The sequence below is a fragment of the Arvicola amphibius genome, chromosome 9, assembly GCF_903992535.2.
Source record: "Arvicola amphibius chromosome 9, mArvAmp1.2, whole genome shotgun sequence".
Taxonomy (NCBI): domain Eukaryota; kingdom Metazoa; phylum Chordata; class Mammalia; order Rodentia; family Cricetidae; genus Arvicola; species Arvicola amphibius.
In genome coordinates, this window is record NC_052055.2 from 64,008,528 (window position 1) to 64,028,304 (window position 19,777).

Sequence of the window (19,777 nt, forward strand, 5' to 3'; positions counted from 1 at the left end):
CTGTCTGTTTCTCGTTCCTCTTTCCCTATTTCTTTTACCCCAAGCTGGCCTTGAACTCATGACTATCCCTCTGCTTCAGTCTCCTGAGTTTTGCGATTGCAGTTATACACCATCATACCTGGCACAGTCTATTAAAACCACCCTAACAGGACTGTATAACTTGGGAAGCTGAAGAGAACTCCACAAACATTAGGTTTAGCATCCCAAAGCCACATCACCTCAAGTTTTTTTGGCTTTCTATAGTAAAAAGAAACCCGGAGGTGTGTGGATTCGGTATGGACACAGACTGATATTGGGGAGATGGCTCAGCGGTTAAAATCTTTCTCCTTTTGTGGAGAATTTGGTTGGCTCTTAGCTCTCTCACTTCCTTGTTACTTCAGTGTCTGAGTCCCCAAAGCATGTGGTTTCAGGGGACACACACACACACACACACCCACACACACACACACCCACACACACACACTCGCACACACATAATTTAAAATAATATTCTTAAAAAAAACGAAAAAGAAGCCGGGGTTTGGGGAAAGAAAAGGAGTGAGTCATTATGAATGAGAGTTGGGCGGGTTGGGTTACCGCGAATTACTCGCCAAGCCCCTCCCCGTTTGTTTCCCAGGTAACGAGGTAAACAAACTCTACTCTCCTTCCCTAAGGTATAACGCAGCAGACGGCAGGCAGTACAGGGAGAATGTGTTCATTCGTGAGAGTGGGGTCCCCTAAAGCTTTGCAAACTTCCCTAGAGCCAAATACAGCTTCCCCGTTAAAGATGAATTCCCTGGGAAGGATGAGGACACCAGAAATCATGGAGGTTGGACTCACCCAGGAAAAAAAGGACGACTTAATAGATAGGGCACTTGGGGATTCAAAATCTTCCACAGACCTGGGGCTTGGAATGAGACTAGGACAAAACCCAAGGTGGAGGGAGAGGATGGCATCACCAGAAACAAAATCGCCGCCTTGCCATGCTCTTGGAGTAGGATTGGAAAGACGTAATCTTTCTAGAACACCTATGGAGCCGGATAATTTAGGACGCCAGAGGGGCTCCCCTTTCCAGGGACCAAAACCTCTGGGTGTGTTACCAGGAAGAGTGGAGTCAGAAAAGGAGGGCCTTCTGCCTCGGTTTCCCTACGGAGGGACACTTCAGCCTCCTTTGGGTACAGAGTTTGCAAGTCCACAGGCGGCGGGAAGCACAGGGAGGCCTGTCACCTGTGGACCTGCAAGGACGGAGGCTATAGCAGAAAAGCAGCCTGTTGTGGGTTTGGAATTCAGAAAAGGACTGGAAAAAGAGCCCAGCTGTGTTGTGGTGAACCCCTATGCAGAGAAGCCCTCGGAGAAGGTAGACATTGGGTTGCCACAAACCCAGGAACCAGGTGAATCCAAGAATGCAGAGCCTCAAATAGGCTTAGTAACAGAACCTTGTGAGTGCCCCTTTGCCCAACAACCTGAGGAGGAAAAGGAGCCCACTGCCATGGAACCTGGAGTGGAGGCTCCAGCACACATCAGACCCATATATTCTGGAAAATTCTTTGACCGGATGCCTTGCTTGCCAAGTGTAAGTTCATGTTGTTGTGTTTGTTTTTTGTTTTTCCTAGAATTTCCCCTTGTATGTGTGGTAGCCATGTCTTACTGAAACGATACAGTGGTGAGGCCTGTTTGTGTTTGGAGAGACAAATAAAGTTTTCGCTGGGATTAATTAGGGTTTCTATTGCTGTGATGAAACATCATGGCCAAATGCAAGTTGTGGAGAACAGGGTTTGTTTTTCATATACTTTAATATCACAGTTCACTAGCAAAAGAAGTCAGGGCAGGGTCCTGGAGGCAGGAGCTGATGTAGGGAATGGAGAAGTGCTGCTTACTGACTTGCTCACCATGGATTGCTTAGTCTGCTTTTATAGAGAACCCAGGGTGACCAGCCCAGGGATGGCTGTACCCACTCTGGGCTGAGCTCTCCTCTAAACATCACTGAATAAGCCTTACGGACTTGACTACAGCCTGGTCTTAGCTGAAGCTCCCTCTGCTTTGAAGACTCTAGCCTTTGTCAAGTTGTCATAAAACTAGCCAGTTCAGAGTATTACTTTTTTTGGGGGGGGGTTGGTTGTTTTTCAAGACAGGGTTTCTCTCTGTTACAGTCCTTGCTCTCCTGGAACTAGCTCTTGTAGACCAGACTGGGCGCGAACTCATAGAGATCCGCCTGTCTCTGCAAGGTGTTGGGTGGCTGGGGGCAAGGGTTCCACCTTTGGTAGGCTTTCTGAGGGTGGGGACCTGGAATGGGAGGAGTGGGGCCAGGTGTCCAGGTGAACATCTTGGTGGGGTTTGGAATGGAGCCCAAAGCTGGAGATTCTCAACAAGCAGCACTCCTCCATGGCCTCTGTATCAGCTCTTGGTTCCTGCCATGTTTTAGTTCTTGTCCTGACTTCCTTCAATGATGAACTGTTGGAGGGAGGGCCCACTTGTTTGTTCTGGTCTCCTGGCTAGCTTAGCCCTGAAATAACTACACAGAAACTGTATTAATTAAATCACTGCTTGGCCCATTAGCTCTAGCTTCTTATTGGCTAGCTCTTACAATAATTTAACCCATTTCTATTAATCTGTATATTGTCGCCACGTGGCAGTGGCTTACCAGGAAAGATTTGGTGTGTCTGTCTCTGGTGGCTCCATGATGTTTCCCTGACTCTGCTTTCTTCCTCCCAGAATTCAGTTCCGTCTTCCTTGCCTACCTAAGTTCTGCCCTATCAACAGGTCAAGGCAGTTTCTTTATTCATTAATGGTAATTACAGAACACAGAGGAAATCCCCACATCACCTCCCCTTTTCTGTTTAAAAAAAAGGAAGGTTTTAACTTTAACATAGTAAAATTACATATAACAAAACAAGTATCAAATAAGAATTGCAGTTACAATATTTATATCTCATTTATATTTTATCTTAACTAAGGAGAACTATAACTATAAATTCTTCAGCTCCATCAAAGACTCTAGAAGGATATGATATTACCTAAGTAAACAGGAAGTACATTGTAAGCAACTTCTAAAAATCTAGAAATGACAGCGACATCTTGCTACCTGGACAATCACCCAAAGTTTTTCCGTACTGTTGGGGAATCCATCTTCAGCCTACAGGCCCATAGTATTCGGCAGACTTTTCCATGAAGCAGGACAAAAGACAGTTCAGTCATTTTCTTCTGTATCCTACAGAATGTCTTGCAGACTCTTTCATGATGCAGGAACTCCAAAGGATCATCTCACCTTTAGAAAAGTTCAGCAGTCATTTCTCTGTGGGTCCTCCATGTCCAGTGAAGCAGTCCAGGCAAGAGCAGTTTCTTGCCCAAATGGCTAAAAAACTCCATAGAGAGCCTCTTCAATGCCCATCATCCTTTTGAAGTAGCTTGGGAACCAGATGATGACATAAGTCACAAAACAATCCCACACCAGTTCAGAATTATGAATAATAAAAGGGTTATTTATTTAAGGGAAAACCTACAGATCACTGTCCTAGCAACAGTCCTCTGTGCGAATAGGAATAGAGTCTAGCAGCTGGAAGTAGGAACCGGAAGCAAGAGAGCGGGTACACATTTACCGCTGCTTTTACAGTATAAGAGACCATGCCCAAGTGGGCTGGTATCTTAAAGGCTATTGGCTGAAGGAGCAGAATGTGCTCCCACAGCACTATATATATTAATATATTATTAATATATTCAGCTGGTTTTGGAGTTGGACAATGGCTCTGTACTTCTCTAAATCCAAGCTTGTTGTTTAAAAGAACATTCAAAGTTTCTGTCTCATATGGCGGGGCATGTGGTATAGGGCAGAAGGAAGACTTTAGGAAAAATTTTACTTTCTCCATGCTTATTTTGTCTATATCGTATTCTTCATTGAATGTATGTTTATATGAATGATGTTTAAGTTTTTCACAATGAACAATAGATTTTTTATTGATATTTATTGAGCTCTACATTTTTCTCTGCTCCCTTCCCTGCCTCTACCTTCCCCCCTTCAATCCTCTCACAAGGTCCTCAAGATCCCAATTTACTTAGGAGATCTTGTGTTTTTCTACTTTCTACTTTCCATGTAGATTAGATCTCTGTATGTCTCTCTTAGGATCCTCATTGTTGTCTAGGTTCTCTGGGATTGTGGTTTGTAGGCTGGCTTTCTTTGCTTTATGTTTAAAAACCACCTATGAGTGAGTATATGTGATAATTGTCTTTCTGTGTTTGGGGTACCTCACTCAAAATAATGTTTTCCAGCTCCATCCATTTTCCTGCAAAATTCAAGCTGTTGTTATTTTTTTCTGTTGTGTAGTACTCCATTGTGCAAATGTACCACATTTTCCTTATCCATTCTTCAGTCGAGGGGCATTTAGGTTGTTTCCAGGTTCTGGCTATGATAAACAAAGCTGCTGTGAACATAGCTGAGCACATGTCCTTGTGGCACAATTGAGCATCCTTTGGGTATATACCCAAAAGTGGTATTACTGGGTCTTGAGGAAAGTTACTACCTAATTTTCTGAGAAATCACCACACTGACATTCAAAGGGGTTGTACCAGCTTGCATTCCCACCAGCAGGCAATGCAGAAGTGTTCCCTTTTCCCCACAACCTCTCCAGCATAAGTTGTCATCAGTGTTTTTGATCTTGGCCATTCTTACAGGTATAAGATGGAATCTCAGAGTTTTGATTTGCATTTCTCTGATGACTAAGGATGTTGAACATTTCCTTAAGTGTCTTTCAGCCATTTAGATTCCTCTGTTAAGAGTTCTCTGTTTAGGTCTGTATTCCTTTTTTTTATTAGATTATGTTTCCTTTTGGTGACCAATTTCTTGAGTTCTTTGTATATTTTGGAGATCAGACATCTGTCTGATGCGGGGTTAGTGAAGATCTTTTCCCATTCTGTAGGCTGTTGTTTTGTTTTGTTGACCATGTCCTTTGCTTTACAGAAGCTTTTCAGTTTTAGGGGGTCCCATTTATTAATTGTTTCTCTCAGTGTCTGTGCTACTGGTGTCATATTTAGGAAGTGGTCTCCTGTGCCAATGCGTTCAAGTGTACTTCCCACTTTCTCTTCTATAAGATTCAGTGTGGCTGAATTATATTATATTGAGGTGTTTGATCCATTTGGACTTGAGTTTTGTGCATGGTGATAGATATGGGTCTATTTTCATTTTTCTACATGTTGTTATCCAGTTATGCCAGCACCACTTGTTAAATATGCTTTCTTTTTTCTATTTGATATTTTTTTGCTTCTTTATCCCATAAATTTGGGTATGTTGTGTGGTCATTTTCATTGAATTTAGGAAGTTTTTAATTTCCCCCTTTATTTCTTCCTTGACCCATTGATTATTCAGGTGAGCATTGTTTAATTTCCATGTTCCAATTAGTATTGTTGTTGACTTCTACTTTTAATGCATGGTGATCTGATAAGGTACATTGGTTTATTCTATTTTTTTTGTATTTGTTGAGGTTTGTTTTGTTACTGAGTATGTGGTCAGTTTTTGAGAAGGTTCCATGCGGTACTGAGAAAAAGGTGGTTTTTTTTTGTTTGGATGGAATATTCTATAGATGTCTGTTAAGTCCATTTGAGTCATAACATCTGTAAGTTCTCTTATTTCTCTGTTCATTTTTTGTCTGATTTACCTGTCCAGTGGTGAGATGGGAGTGTTGAAATCTCCCACTATTAGTGTGTGGGCTTTAATATATGATTTAAGCTTTAGAAGTGTTTCTTTGACATATGAGGGTGTCCTTGTATTTGGGGCATAGATTTTCAGCATTGAAATTTCCTCTTGATGGATTTTTCCTGTGACTAATATGAAATGTCCTTCTTTGTCTCTTTGACTGATTTTAGCTTGAAGTCAATTTTGTTAGATATTAGGATAGCTACACCTGCTTGTTTCTTAGGTCCATTTGATTGGTATATTTTTTCCCAACCTTTTACTCTGAGACGATGTCTGTCTTTGAGGTTGAGATGTGTTTCTTGTATTCAGAAGAGGGATGGATTCTGTTTTCGTATCTAATCTGTTAGCCTGTGCCTTTTTATGGGTTAGTTGAGTTCATTTACATTAAGGGATATTAATGACCAGTGGTTGCTTGGTTTTCATCATTGGTGATGTTAATTCGAGCATTTTTTTTCTTCTTTGGGATTTGCTGTAATGAGATCATCAATTGTCTGTGTTTTTGTTGGTGTAGCCATCTTCCTTGGGTTAGAGTTTTCCTTCTAGTATTTTGTGTAGGACTGGATTGCTGGCTAGGTATTGGTGAAATCTAGATTTGTCATGAATATCTTGTTTTGTCCTTCTATGGTGATCGACAGTTTTGCTGGGTATAGTAGTCTGGGCTGGCATCCATGGTCTGCATAATGCTTGACCATGACCTTCTAGCTTTCATTGTCTCAACTGAGGAGTCAGGTGTAATTCTGATAGGTCTACCTTTATATGTTACTTGGACTTTTTCCTTTGCAGCTCTTAGTATTCTTTCTTTACTCTGTATGTTTAGTGTTTTGATTATTATGTAACTAGAGGACTTTTTATTTGGAACCAGTCTATTTGGTGTTCTGTAAGCTTCTTGTATCTTCATAGGCATATCTTTCTTTAGATAGGGAAAGTTTCCTTTTATGATTTTGTTAAATAAATTTTCTGTGCCTTTGAGTTGAACTTCTCCTTCTTCTATACCTATTATTCTAAGATTTGGCCTTTTCATGGTGTCCCATATTTCATGGATATTTTGGGTTAAGCTTTTGTTAGATTTAATGTTTTCTTTAACTGACAAGTCTGTTTTCTCTATTATATCTTCAGCACTTGAGATTCTCTCTTCCATCTCTTGTATTCTGTTGTTCATGCTTGCATTTGTGGTTCCTGATCTTTTTCTCATGATTTCTGTTTCTATAATTTCTTCCTCTTGTGTTTTCGTTTTATTTTTTTTATCTCAGTTTTCAAGTCCTGAATAGTTTCTTTTACATGTTTGATTTCTTTTTCTTGGTTTTCTTTTAGTGATTTGCTGATATCTTCCAATTTTTTGTTTGTTTTTTCCTTCATTTCCTTAAGATAATTTCTCATTTCATCTTTAAGAATTTCAAACATTCTCTTGAGGTTATTTTTTAGATTATTTTCTTCTGGTTCATCCATATTTGGTTGTTCAGGTCTTGCTTTTGTAGGGTCTTTAGGTTTTATTGTGTTGCTCTTTGTGGTGTAGCATGTGATCTTACCTTTTATACTCATCTTTTTCTCTAATAGGTGTGGTTGGGGCTGTCTGAGATTCTGTTGAATAATCTTTTAGGTGCCGCAGAATCCAAAGCTCAGATGGTTGTTCCTTGTGGTACAGTCAGTGTCACAGTTCTAGTTACCCGTTGATTACTCCTGTTCCTGGAGGTAGCTCAGTGCTCCTGTGCTTTGGTCTGCTCCCTTGGAATTTGCTGTCTCAGGTCTACTTTGGCCTAAGCTGCTGGCTTTGATCTGTTTCTGTAAATCTTGGTCTGGATATCCTCCTGTAGAAGTCCCTGGCTTGGAGTTGGACCTGTTGTGGTAGAGATCGCTGACTCTTGATCTGATTGCTGGCTCAGTCCTGATCCCTCGTGTCCCGGGACTGGGTTTGCTCCTAGCTTCTGCTCCTGGTGGAGCTTGTTCTCTGTGTATCTTAGGTAACTGGTTCAATCCCTAACAATAGATTTTCCTACAGATCCTTTTCCTGCAGTAATATTTGATGTTTCCAGGAAGAAAATGGGGCCCTACAGCAACAACTCCACCTAGTTGAGATGACATTGTGAAGCTGACAGTGCTTTTTTGGGTACCAGCTGCTGAAATGGTGCACCTTCTCATGACGTTCTGGCCAGAAATTCAAATAAGAACTTTGGAAAACAAAAAAGAAAAAAAAAACTTTATTAACTGCTCAGAAATTTTTGTAACTATACTAGACAGTAATTTTGGAATTTAACCACCACTTAATTTTCGCAGGATTCCATTAGGAGATATGACAGTGGGAAGCAATTCTAGAGAATGACATGCCCTATCCCAAAAAAGTTTGTTCTTAGGGTTCTGAACATTGTTTAGGGGTTGTTGATTATCACTAGTACTAGATAGAGAGTTGGGGTGAAAACTATGTTTGGAAAAAAAGGGATAATAATAGTGGGTAATAGACTGAATACTTGTGAGCTATTTTTATGGATAATTTACATTACATTGGTATTGTTTTTGTATATTAATACAAGTTCAAGTTTTATTTGTTAGTTTTGTTAACATTATTTGTACACCTATGCAAAGTTATTCTGTCAAATTTTATATATGCATGTTTTTAACTCTGTTTAGGACATTTTTGTACTTTGATACAACTTTTAGGATATACTTTCATATTGCATTATATATTACTCATACCTCTGATCAAGATACTTATAGTTTACATTTTGAGGTCATTTTCTTCATTTGTTGCACATTTGTTTACAGATTATTTAATGTTCTGACATGAAGTTTTAGTCTTTAAGTTATACAGATATTATTATAGTTCAATAGTTGTTCATGTTTGTTGTACATACAGTCAGATCAATTAGGTTTTTTAGCTACATAGAGATTATATTCTGTCTATATAGGTAATCTTCAACCACTTCAAGGATTTAAATAACTTAGATATTTAAATAACTTAGAGTTCTGTTGACATGAGACATGATTGCTTCTGACAGTACCAATCTATACCCGAGAGGATGTTGAGCATTGAAGACACTCCACTCAGAGTTTGTTTTCTTCTTGGCAAAACTGGCCTTTGGGCAAGGAATTGCCCATATTTCAGCCACTGACAAGGTACATGGTATCCAGAAATGGATAAGAAAGACTATCAAATCTTGCCAAGACAGGGTAAGATGATTTTGAATAAATTCCTGCCTCTGAAAATGGTCTGTCAGTTATGCTAGGCCTTAGCCAAAGTTGGTTGCTTCAATGTTGCAGATGAGACTTTGAGTGATTGCTCAGGTAGCCAATTGTCTCCATCATATATTGCTTGATTGTACTTCCTGCCTGCTCAAGTAATATTATCTTCCTTCTCAGGCCTTCGATGGGGTTGAAGATTAGATAGTCATAGTTACTGTACTCTTATGATCTAGCCAAGCCATTTCCTATACAATATAGAATAGATAGGATAGAATGTTTATTAAAATATTTAGCATATGTTCCTTGCTTAATGTTGTTTATGCTGGTTGTAATTTTAATTAAACTTATATCTGTTCCTAATGTATATAGTTTGTATTTGGTTTGGAACTCTCTTATTTAAACAAAAGGGGGAGGTGCTGTAGGAGTACATTCTGCCCCTTCAGCCAATAGCCTTTAAGATAACAGCCCACTTGGGCATGGTCTCTTATACTGTAAAAGCAGTGGTAAATGTGTGCCCACTTTCTTGTTTCCTGCTCCTGCTTCTGGCTGTTAGACTGTGTTCCTATTCATTCAGAGGACTGTTGTCTAGGACAATAATCTGTAAGTTTTCCCCTTAAATAAATAACCCTTTTATTATTCATAATTCTGAACTGGTGTGGGATTGTTTTGTGACTTATGTCATCAATGAAAAGCAATATGCAAGTGTAAGCTGAAATAAATCCTTTCCTCCCACTCTTGCTTTTTGGTCATGGTGTTTCAACAAAGCAATAACAACCCTAATGAAGACAGTTTCCAAAGTGATTAGTTCTAAAATGTCTGCTTCTGCCACCTTCCACCCTTCCCTCCACCCACTTACCCTTCCTTCATTCTTCCTTTTTCCCTCTTCTTCCTCCTTCTTCTTTCTTCTTCCGCATCCTCCTTCCTTCTTATTTTTCTTCTTTCTTCTTTTTCCAAGACAGGGTTTCTCTGTGTAACAGCCATGGCTGTCTTGGAAGTCACTTTTTAGGCTAGGCTGCCCTGGAACTCGGTTTGTAGACCAGAATGGCATCCAACTCACAGAGATCAACCTGTCTCTGCCTCCCTGGTGCAGGGGACTAAAGGCATACACCACCACCTGGCCTTTTTTTTTTTTTTAAATCTATCTGTTATTTGTTTGTCTGTCTAGTTTTTTTGAGTAGAATCTCATTTTACACAGAAGTGCAGGCTAGCCTGGAACTCAGTGTATAGCATCTCAAGCTTGTCTGGAACTCACAACATTGCTTCTGCTTCAGCCTTCCTAATTGACAAGATTATAGTTGCTAGCCATCATGTATGCATGGCGCATTCTCTCTCTGAACCTCTCTTCCCTGCCATTCCCTCCCCACTTACTCTCTCTGTAGCCCCTATTGTCTTCAAATTGGCAAGCTTCCTGACTTAGCTTCTTTAAAAGGACAAGAAAGAGGTTAAGGAGACAGTGACTAATTGGATGAGGTGGCTCAGGCTTGTAACCCCAGCTTTCAGGAGGCTGAAGCAGGAGGATTTCCCTAAATTTAGTATAGACTGGCTATAAGATGAGAAATTGTCTCAAAAAAACAAAAGAAAGCAAAGCAAACGGTGACTAACAGTGCTTAAATATAGCTAATAGGGCCTCAAATTTAGGGTAGTCTGACTATAGGAAAATAGTACCAGCAGGGTTTAAATGGGCCAACAGAAAGATGAAGCCTACACCTTTCTATGATTCTTCCACCAAATGTCCTTTTATACAGTTGTTTTTGAACATTAAAAAATGGTATTTGTTCCATTTAGCTAATAAAAACAAATTTCACTGTATAATACAGAACTTTTTTGTTTGGTGTGGGATAGAACCTCTACAAGATTGTTTTCACTGAATTATTGCAGAGGCAATCTTTTACAATGCTATTTTAGTTTATGAACTCCAGAAGTATGAATTCAATTATTAGAAGAAAGATTAACTAAGAATGTGGCACATCATTTATAGGCACAGAGGTTCATAAAAATAAGTGAGCCTCAGATTGATTATTAGACTCAGGGACACATGACTACTTAATGAAAGAGGTTGTGAAGCTGGCCACTGTTTCACACCTGTGAATCTCAGCTACTCAGGAATCTGAGGTAAGAGGATAGTAAATTCAGAACAGCTTGGTCACTGTAGAGATAGGAAAAGGAATTGGGGGAGAAGAAAGAGAAGATGGAGGAGGTAGGCAGGAAGGAGGCATACACACATAGGCAGAGAGAGGGGGTGAAACGGAGGGGATGGAAGTGGAGGGGAGGGGAGGGGAGAAGGGAGGAGAGGAGAGAGAGACTACAAGGAACAATAGATTGTGGAACATAACTAGGAAATATTTCAGGAGAAATAATGCAAGACACAGGTCATTTTGGTAGAATCTGTGCACACTTCACCTGTCAACTTGACACAGTCCGGAGAAATGTTTCTCAACCTTCTGAATGCTTTCACCTTTAACAAGGTTCCTCTTGTGGTGACCCCAACCATAAAATTATTTTGTTGCTACTTCATAAGTGTAATTTTGCTATTGTTATGAATCACAATGTAAATATCTGATTTACAAACTATCTGATATGTCACCCTTGAGAAAGGGTTGTTTGACACCCCCCTCCTCAAGGGGTTGCGACCTATAGATTGAGAAAGGCTGGTTTAGATTACCTTAGAAGGGAATCTCTGTTAAAGCATTGCCCAGATTAGATTGACCTGTAGTACCTGTAGTCACACCTGTAGAGGGGTTGTCTTGGTTGTTAATTGATGGAGAAGGACCCAGATCACTGTGGGCTGCTCCATTCCTTGGGTAAGTAGGAGGTTCTGGACTTCATAAGAAAGCTAAGCCTGAGCTAGTGGGCCAGCAAGCAGTATTCCTCCAGGGTTTCTGCTATACTGTCTTGACACTGAGTTGCTTGGTCAGAGGTAGTGGTGTGTAAAACAGCAGGCAGGTCTGCTTGGGTTTCTGCCCCAACTCACCTTGAGGATAGGTTGTCATCTGAGAGTGCAAGCCAAATAAACGCTCTTCTCCCATACATGGATTTGATCAGTGTTTTATCGCAGCAACAGAATGAACCCAGAAGTCTGTTTCTGCAGGGTCATCTCCATGGACTGTTCTCAGGTGCTGAGAGTTGCTCTTGCTGGGTTTGGGGATATTGCATAGGAGAAAGTCAATAGCCCACTTTTAAGCAGAGCAAGAGTAGGGAAGAGGACTTGATTTTTATTACCCTCTACTCAAAATACTTCAATGAGTATTTTGGGTGATTTATTTTGATTCTTAGAGGATATTTAATTTTTTTTAAAGATAATTTCTTCTGTATCCTAGGCTAGTCTTAGACTTTATGTAGCTGAGGATGACCATAAATATCCAGTCCTCCCGCCTTTACCTCTGAAGTACTGTAACTGCAGGTGTGTCCCAGCTTGCCTGGTTTCTGCATGACTTCATGGATGTTAGACTAGTACTATACTATCTGAACTACATCTGTAGCCCTTGTCCCTTTTATTTGTTTTGGACAGGATTTTGTTACTGTAACTCAGGCTGTCCTTGAACGCTTGGGAATGTCCCTGCCTCAGACTCTCAAGTGCTGGGATTACAGGAATGAATCACCATGCTGAGTCTCCAATTCTTTAAATTTTTAAAAGAGCAGTGTACATATAAAAATATCAGCTACTTTGAAATGAAAGGCAAAGGTGTGTGTGTGTGTGTGTGTGTGTGTGTGTGTGTGTTGTGTTTCTGGGAGTTCATTAGATAAAACCCAAGTTAGAAACAAGTGGGCAAAGCCAAGTAAGATTTTATTCTCTTTAGGGACTGAGCTACAAATAATATGCCTTCACATATCAAAAATGTCTTTTCTGGGTTTATGTGAGAGTTTGTGCAAGTCTAGAGGCTGAGGCAGGGGAATTGTGAATTAGGAACAGCTTGGGCTATGTAAGAAGAGCTGTATCTTAAAAAATTGTATTGGAAACAGACAGATACACTCATATATTTGGACATGAAAAAATTAACCTGTGAAAAATGTTAGGATTGTTTGTGGCCGAGCATGGTAATGCTTGTAATCCCAGCCCCAAGGAGATTCAGGCAGGAGAATTGCTATGAATTTGAGAGAAACCATCTGTCAAAAAACAGACAAAATGCCTTGTTGACATGATACACACGTGCAGTCCCAATCCCAGCACCAGGGAGGTAGGCAAGGATTAGGAATTCAAAGTCACCTAAACTATAAATCCAGTCCCAGACCTAAACAAAGCAGAAAAAGAAACCCTGTTGGAGGCAAGTAAATGAAACTGGAAATTCTATTTCTGCCTTTTGTTTGTTTATTAATTACTTAATTGTTTATTTATTTTATTGTGGTTTAAAACATCGTTTGTAGTATTTGAGGCACAGGCCTAGTTTGATGTAAAGTCGGTTCTTTTAAAATGACTTTTAAGCCCTAAAATGATCAATGTTTTCTCCCTCTAAGGCAGGAAAAGTTAAGCCAGTTGGATACAGAGTTGCAACCTGTTTGACGGAAAAACTTCCCAGGGTGAGCACTCCCCAGTCTTTCTTTGTACCTTGAGTAAGAGCTGCAGGAGACTGGACCGTCTTTCTCTTGAACCAGTGCACAGATTTAATGCGGTCAATTTTGAACTTCTACTGTATTTTATTGTATTTTGAAGATGTCTGTTGATTTTTCCCAAGAAAATGAAAAAGTTTACATTTCCTGTAGTTTACCAGAAAAACTCTAGGATTCAATGTGTATCAGTAGAAATAATGAGATAAACTGTAACCTGGATGTGGCCTGTTTACACATAGACACAGATGCACATACCTGCAATGATATATACCACATATATGCAGAGAGCAATGGAGGCCAGAAAAGGACATTAAATCATTTGGAGCTGAAATGGTAGGTAATTATGTCTGAGCACCTGATGTGGGTGCTGGGAACAGAACTACTCAGCCATCTCCAGCCACCTAAATTATAATCTTATAAAGTATTTTGAAGTTGATTTTTATTTTATGTGTATGAGTGTTTTGTCTGCATTTATGACTGTGTACCATGCGTGTGCCTGGTGCTTACAGAGGTCAGAATAGATTGCCAGATCTTCTGGAACTGGAGTTGCAGAGTTCTAAACCACCATATGGATGCTGGAATGGAATCTGGGTTTTCTATAAGAACAACAATGCTTTTCATGACTGAGCCATCTCTTTAGCCCCTCAAATTATAATGTTTAAAGTACTATATTTCCATCAGTAATCGGATTTTAGGGAACATGTCCTCATTTGGAGGTGATGTTCAGAGAATTTTTAATTGGTGTTTTAGAACTTGTGCTTCGTGGTCTTATTTCCTCTTTTACCTTTTCCAGCTTACTACTCCCCCAGAAGCAAAGAAATATTTCAATTTCAGATATCCACCTCCTGGAGAAGGAAGAGTATTTTATGGCAGAGCAAATGATCCCCAAATTGCACCTTATTTGACACATGGAATAAGAACTAAATTTTCAATACCGGTAAACCTTTCTTTTTCTTCCTTATTAATTTACATTGTATTATTAATTTACCAAGTTAGAAAGTTGCACAAATAAAGGTACAAGTGAAATTCATAATTCCTGTGGGTATTTTCTTTCCTCATTCTGTTCTCTAAAAACTCTAATCTTGTCCAATGAACTGGGTTTTCAAGCAGTAGCAACTAAGAATGTGTGAAAGAAACAGCAGTTAAACCTCAGACTTAACTGTTCCTCAGATGGTATGAGGCGGTGGCGTCCCATTTCCCCAGTAAAAAGAAAAGTCACACCTTGTTAGCCTTTAAGAGAACAGGACTGGCTGTTCTTGCCCAGAGGCACAATAGAGAGTATATATAGATCCTAAGTGGACATGGGATCAGAAAGTATTTGGTACTGACTGCCTGGTTATAATTGTCTAACTTTATTATTTGCCAGCCATCTTTCTTTCTGTATCTGTTATCTGCCTTTTATTTAATTTTATTTATTTATTTTTTTGGTGAGTCTAAAGCTGGAACTCAGGGTCTTTTGTGAGCTGGCTATATACTACTTACTATTGAAGCCAATCACCAACCTTCTATTTGATCACTGATTAAACTATTTTTTGTCTGTTTGTTTAAAAACCTTTCCCCACAATTGTGTGTATATGTGTGTAAGTGTGTAAGTGTGTGAGTGTGTGTGTGTGTGTATACATGTGCTACAGCGTGAGTGGAGTACATGCATGGAGGTCAGATGAGAACTTGGGGGAGTCAATTTTTTTCTTCCATCAAGTGATTTCTGGGGAATAAGCTCTGATCTTCCTTCTTGGCAACAAGCTCCCTTACCTTTAAAAAATTAATTAATTAATAATTATGTGTGTGTCACTGTAGGTGTGTGATATGTGTGTGGGCATGCATGTAGGGAGGACAATAGAGATGATTCTCTCTTTCCATTTTTTACATGGATCCTGGGGATCAAACCTAAATGGGCAGGTTTTTGTGACAAGTACTTTTATGTACTTTATGCTTTCTTGTGGGGATCACCAGTCTACAAATAAGAAGACTTATTATTAATTTTGAAAGCTGGGCTTTAGCTTATGTTGTCCCACTAGCTTTTATAACGTAAATCAACACATTTATAATTAATCTTCATTTTGTCTCATGTCTTTTTACCTTTCTTTCATTCTATATGTCTGCTCTCAACCCCTCCCCCATATTAATCTCCTCTCCAGCTTGATTAACTCCTCCTTTTACTTCTTTCCTCTGCCTGGAAGTCTTACCCCTCCTGTCTAGCTATTGGATGTTCAGCTCTTTATTAAACCAATCATAACAATATATCTTCACAAGATGTATAAATATCCCACAACACCTTTACTTGTGACTGCATCTCTAAGGCCATTTTTTTTGTTTGTTTTTGAGATAATGTACTGTGTCCAGCATCTCTCTCTTCTTTCTCTTCCTATCTCCCTGTTTCTTGCTTTCTATCTTCTTATATCTTTCTGTATGTTTGTTTTGTTTTGAGACAGGATTTCTCTGTGTAGCCTTGGCTGTCCTGGAACTAGCTTTGTAGGCCAGGCTAGCCTCGAACTCAGAACCACGTGTCCCTGTCTTCCGAGTGCTGGGACTAAAGACATATGCCACTATACCCTGGTGCTTTCTATTGTTTTATCTTTTGCTATTTGCATTTTTTTACTCTGTAGTCCAGGCTGGCCTCAATCTTCCTGTTTATACTACCCAAGTGCTGGGATTACAGTATTACAGTGTATTACAGTACTGTGTCATCAAGCCCAGTCTGGGATGCATATGGTTTGTGTCCTGTGATTGCCATGCCTGCTGTTCTTGAGTGTTTGAGTCAATCTCTTGGGAACTCCTCACATAAGCCTTTTAGTATTACTGTAGACTTTTTAAGTACTTTGAAAGATTTTATTTATTTACTTATTTATTTAGCACTGAGGATAGAACCCATGGTCTTGTGACTGTAGGCAAGTGCTATGTTGTTGAGCTATATCTCTATGTCTTTTTCTTTCTTTCTCTTTCTTTCTTTTTTTTTCTGAATCTAGGGCATGAACTTACAGTACCACGAATACTCTAATACTGAATCATATCTCCATATGGCCTTGAACTCTCTCTGTAACCTAGTCCATCCTGGATCTTGGTATCCTTGTGCTTCAGTTCCCCCAAGAACTGAGATTATAGTCCTAGCTGAATGTTCTAGATTTGGTATGTTAAAATTTTCATTACTGATTTTGAGGGTTCATAGGAAGGTGAGCAAATCCAATGATGATGACAAGATATCACTTTAATCATATTTTGTTCTCTTTTCATTTTTATATATACTTGTTTTGATACTTGTAAATTATATAATTTCTTTAGGTGAGCACATTGGTAAACCCACAGCCCATTACCACATTTCAACAGAAAATTAAAGACAAAAAAGAATCTATATATTTTAGCAATCAACGGGCACCACTGGGAAAATCTCATGATCAAACACCAGGATTGCCTAAAGGAATGGATATAATCAACACGACATTTGGGTCACCAATTATCAGAGGTAGTAAAACTAAGATGGGGGGAGGAGGAGATGGGAAAATATGTTGTATAAAATTGGATTAGCTATGTCACTTGTATATTTTTTGTTGATGGTATGAAGAATTGTTAAGAATGAAAGATGCGACCAGGCACAGGTGGTGGCCCTTGCCTTTAACCCTAGCACTTGGGAGGCAGAGGTAGGCGGACCAGGTTTATTACACAGAGAAACCCTGTCTCAACACACCCACCAAAAGACAAACAAACAAACAAAAAAGAAAAAGAAAGAAGAACAAAAGCTGCTCATCATCTTGAAACAGGCTCCGTTTTCTGGTTGGATCATTCTCATCCTTAGCTAGCCTTGTTTATGGTGGACATGACATCCTCTCTGCCCCTAACTACAAGCCCAATTTTGCATCTTTGCAGGGTAAAATCTCACTACCTAAACATACATATCTCCCTACTTCTCAGTATAATGGTAGTCCTGACTCACTTAAAAATCAAAGCTGACATTAGAGTTGGACGGTGACTCTATTTCTCTAAGTCCAAGTATGTTGTTAAAAAAGAAAAAAATTATGAGTTTCTGTTTTATATCAGGAGGAAGATAAAATCTAGGGACTAAGGTTACCAAAACTCTCCTTTCAAAAATCTTGCTTCTCCCTATACCTATTTTTGTCTCTATGGTACCTTTCTTTAAACACATGTCTATAGAAATTCAAACTTTCCATTTTGATATGAATAATGTTTAAGTTTTCCACAATGAACAATACATTTTCTAGAGTAATCTTTGAAGTCTTAAGGAAGAAGATGGGGCCCCACAACAATGATTTCACCTGGTTCATATGATGCCATTAGGCTGACAGCACCACTCTAAGATTGGTTTTGGGCTACAAACTGCTCAAGATGACTCTAAAGTGGCTAGCTGACATTGTGTACCTTCTTACAAAATTCTGGGCAGAACTTCAAATAAGAACTTAAAAAACAAAAACCCTACCAACTACTCAGATACTATCTGCAATTATATCAGACAGTAATTGTGAAATTTAACCACCATTTCAGTTTTTACAGGATCCCATAGACTTAACATTGCCCCTATGACAGTGGGAAGTAATTCTAGAAAATGACATCTCCTCTCCCAACAAAGTTTGTCCTCAGGGTTAGGGACAATTGTCATCTGTTAGGGGTTTGTTATAAGTTGTATGTGGTTGGGGGTAGAAATGAAGTAGGCTCAGGGATCCCTTTTGAAAAAAAAAGGAATAGATGGGAAAGGAATTTTAGGTAAATTAGTGTATCTACTTGTGATCTATTAGTTATAGGCAATTTACATTGGTATAGATTCTTGTATATTGATGCAAATTCAAATTATATTTGTTATATTTAATATGCTCCCATTTCTGTTTACAATATTTGTGCAAAGTTATTATGTCATAATGTATGCATACATGTTTCTAACTCTGCTTAAGATATTTTGTATATTGATGCAATCTTAGGATATTTATCATATTGCATTTCTATCTCTGATCAAGATATATATATATATATATATATATATATATATATATATATAATTTACAGTTTGAGGTCATTGTCCTCATTTGTTGCACATTTGTTTAAAGATTATTTAACTGTAATTTTTTAGGTGTTAAGAATTACAGGCCAGTAGTTACCCATGTTTATCATACTTAAAGTTAGACTATTCAGGTTCTCTAGATGCACAAAGGTTGTATTCCACATGGATAGGTAATCTTCAAACATTTCAAAGAACTATAGAGAATGGCATTTTAATAACTCAGGATTCTGTTGCTGTGAGACACAATTGCTCCTGGCAACACCGATTACTCTCAAGAGAATGCTGGGCACCAAAGACACTATACTTGGAGCTTGTTTTCTTCTTGGCAAAACTGGCCTTTGGGTAAAGAACTGCCCTTGCCTTGACTACTGACAAAATTGCACAGTGTCCAATCTGGACAAGAAGGATACAAGCAAAAATGACTGCTGAAACTTGCCAAGATAGGGTAAGATAGTCTTTCAAAATTTCCTGCCTCTGAAAAGGGTCTGTTATATATTGTAGGACTTAGCCAAAGTTGGTTGCCCCAATGTTGCAAATGAGACGTTGGGTGATTGTCCAAGTAGCTGGTTGTCTCTGTCATTTCTTGCACCATTTGGAAGTTAGTTGATATACTTCCTGCTTACTCAGTTAATATTATTTCCCTTCTCAGGTCTTTGGTGGGGTTGAAGACTAGATATTCATATTTACTTTCCTCTCATGACTTAGCCAAGCCATTTTTAATATAAGACTTAGACTTTTCAGGGTAAAATTATTGAAGTAATCTATGCTATTTGCTAATTACCTGAGACTGTACATCTAACATGTGTTTCTTGCTTGATATTGTTCATCCTGGTGGTTGTTCTAATTTTTTGCGTGTTTTTACCTCTTTTTATGTCTGAACAACACTTAATATTTGTTCTTATTGTCAATAGTTTTTTTTTAATTATAAATGATTGGCTGATAGCTTAGACTTGTTACTAACTGACCCTTTTTCACTTTTTTAAATTGATTTTTATTGAGCTCTACATTTTTCTCTGCTCCCTTCCCTGCCTCTTCTCTTTCCCCTTTAGCCCTCCCCCAAGGTCCCCAAGCCCCAATTTATTCAGGAGATCTTGTCTTTTTCTACTTTCTACTTCCCATGTAGATTAGATCTATGTATGTCTCTCTTAGGATCCTCATTGTTGTCTAGGTTCTCTGGGATTGTGGTTTGTAGGCTGGCTTTCTTTGCTTTATGTTTAAAAACCACCTATGAGTGAGTACATGTGATAATTGTCTTTCTGTGTCTGGGTTACCTCACTCAAAATAATGTTTTCTAGCTCCTTCCATTTTTCCTGCAAAATTCAAGATTTTTTCTGCTGTGTAGTACTCCATTGTGTAAATTTCCTTATCCATTCTTCAGTCGAGAGGCATTT

The 19,777-nt window shown here is 38.9% G+C and overlaps 1 protein-coding gene across 1 annotated transcript in view; it reads left to right on the top strand.

Moving 5' to 3' along the window:
* The first annotated feature begins 688 nt into the window (after window positions 1-688).
* Efhb (EF-hand domain family member B) overlaps window positions 689-19,777 on the top strand; it is a 78,618-nt gene continuing 59,529 nt past the window's right edge. Inside the window, exons 1-4 of the mRNA XM_042055749.1 lie at window positions 689-1,552; window positions 13,289-13,351; window positions 14,175-14,318; window positions 16,661-16,841. Coding sequence (XP_041911683.1) covers window positions 689-1,552; window positions 13,289-13,351; window positions 14,175-14,318; window positions 16,661-16,841 — 1,252 coding nt within the window. The remainder of the gene's footprint in view (window positions 1,553-13,288; window positions 13,352-14,174; window positions 14,319-16,660; window positions 16,842-19,777) is intronic.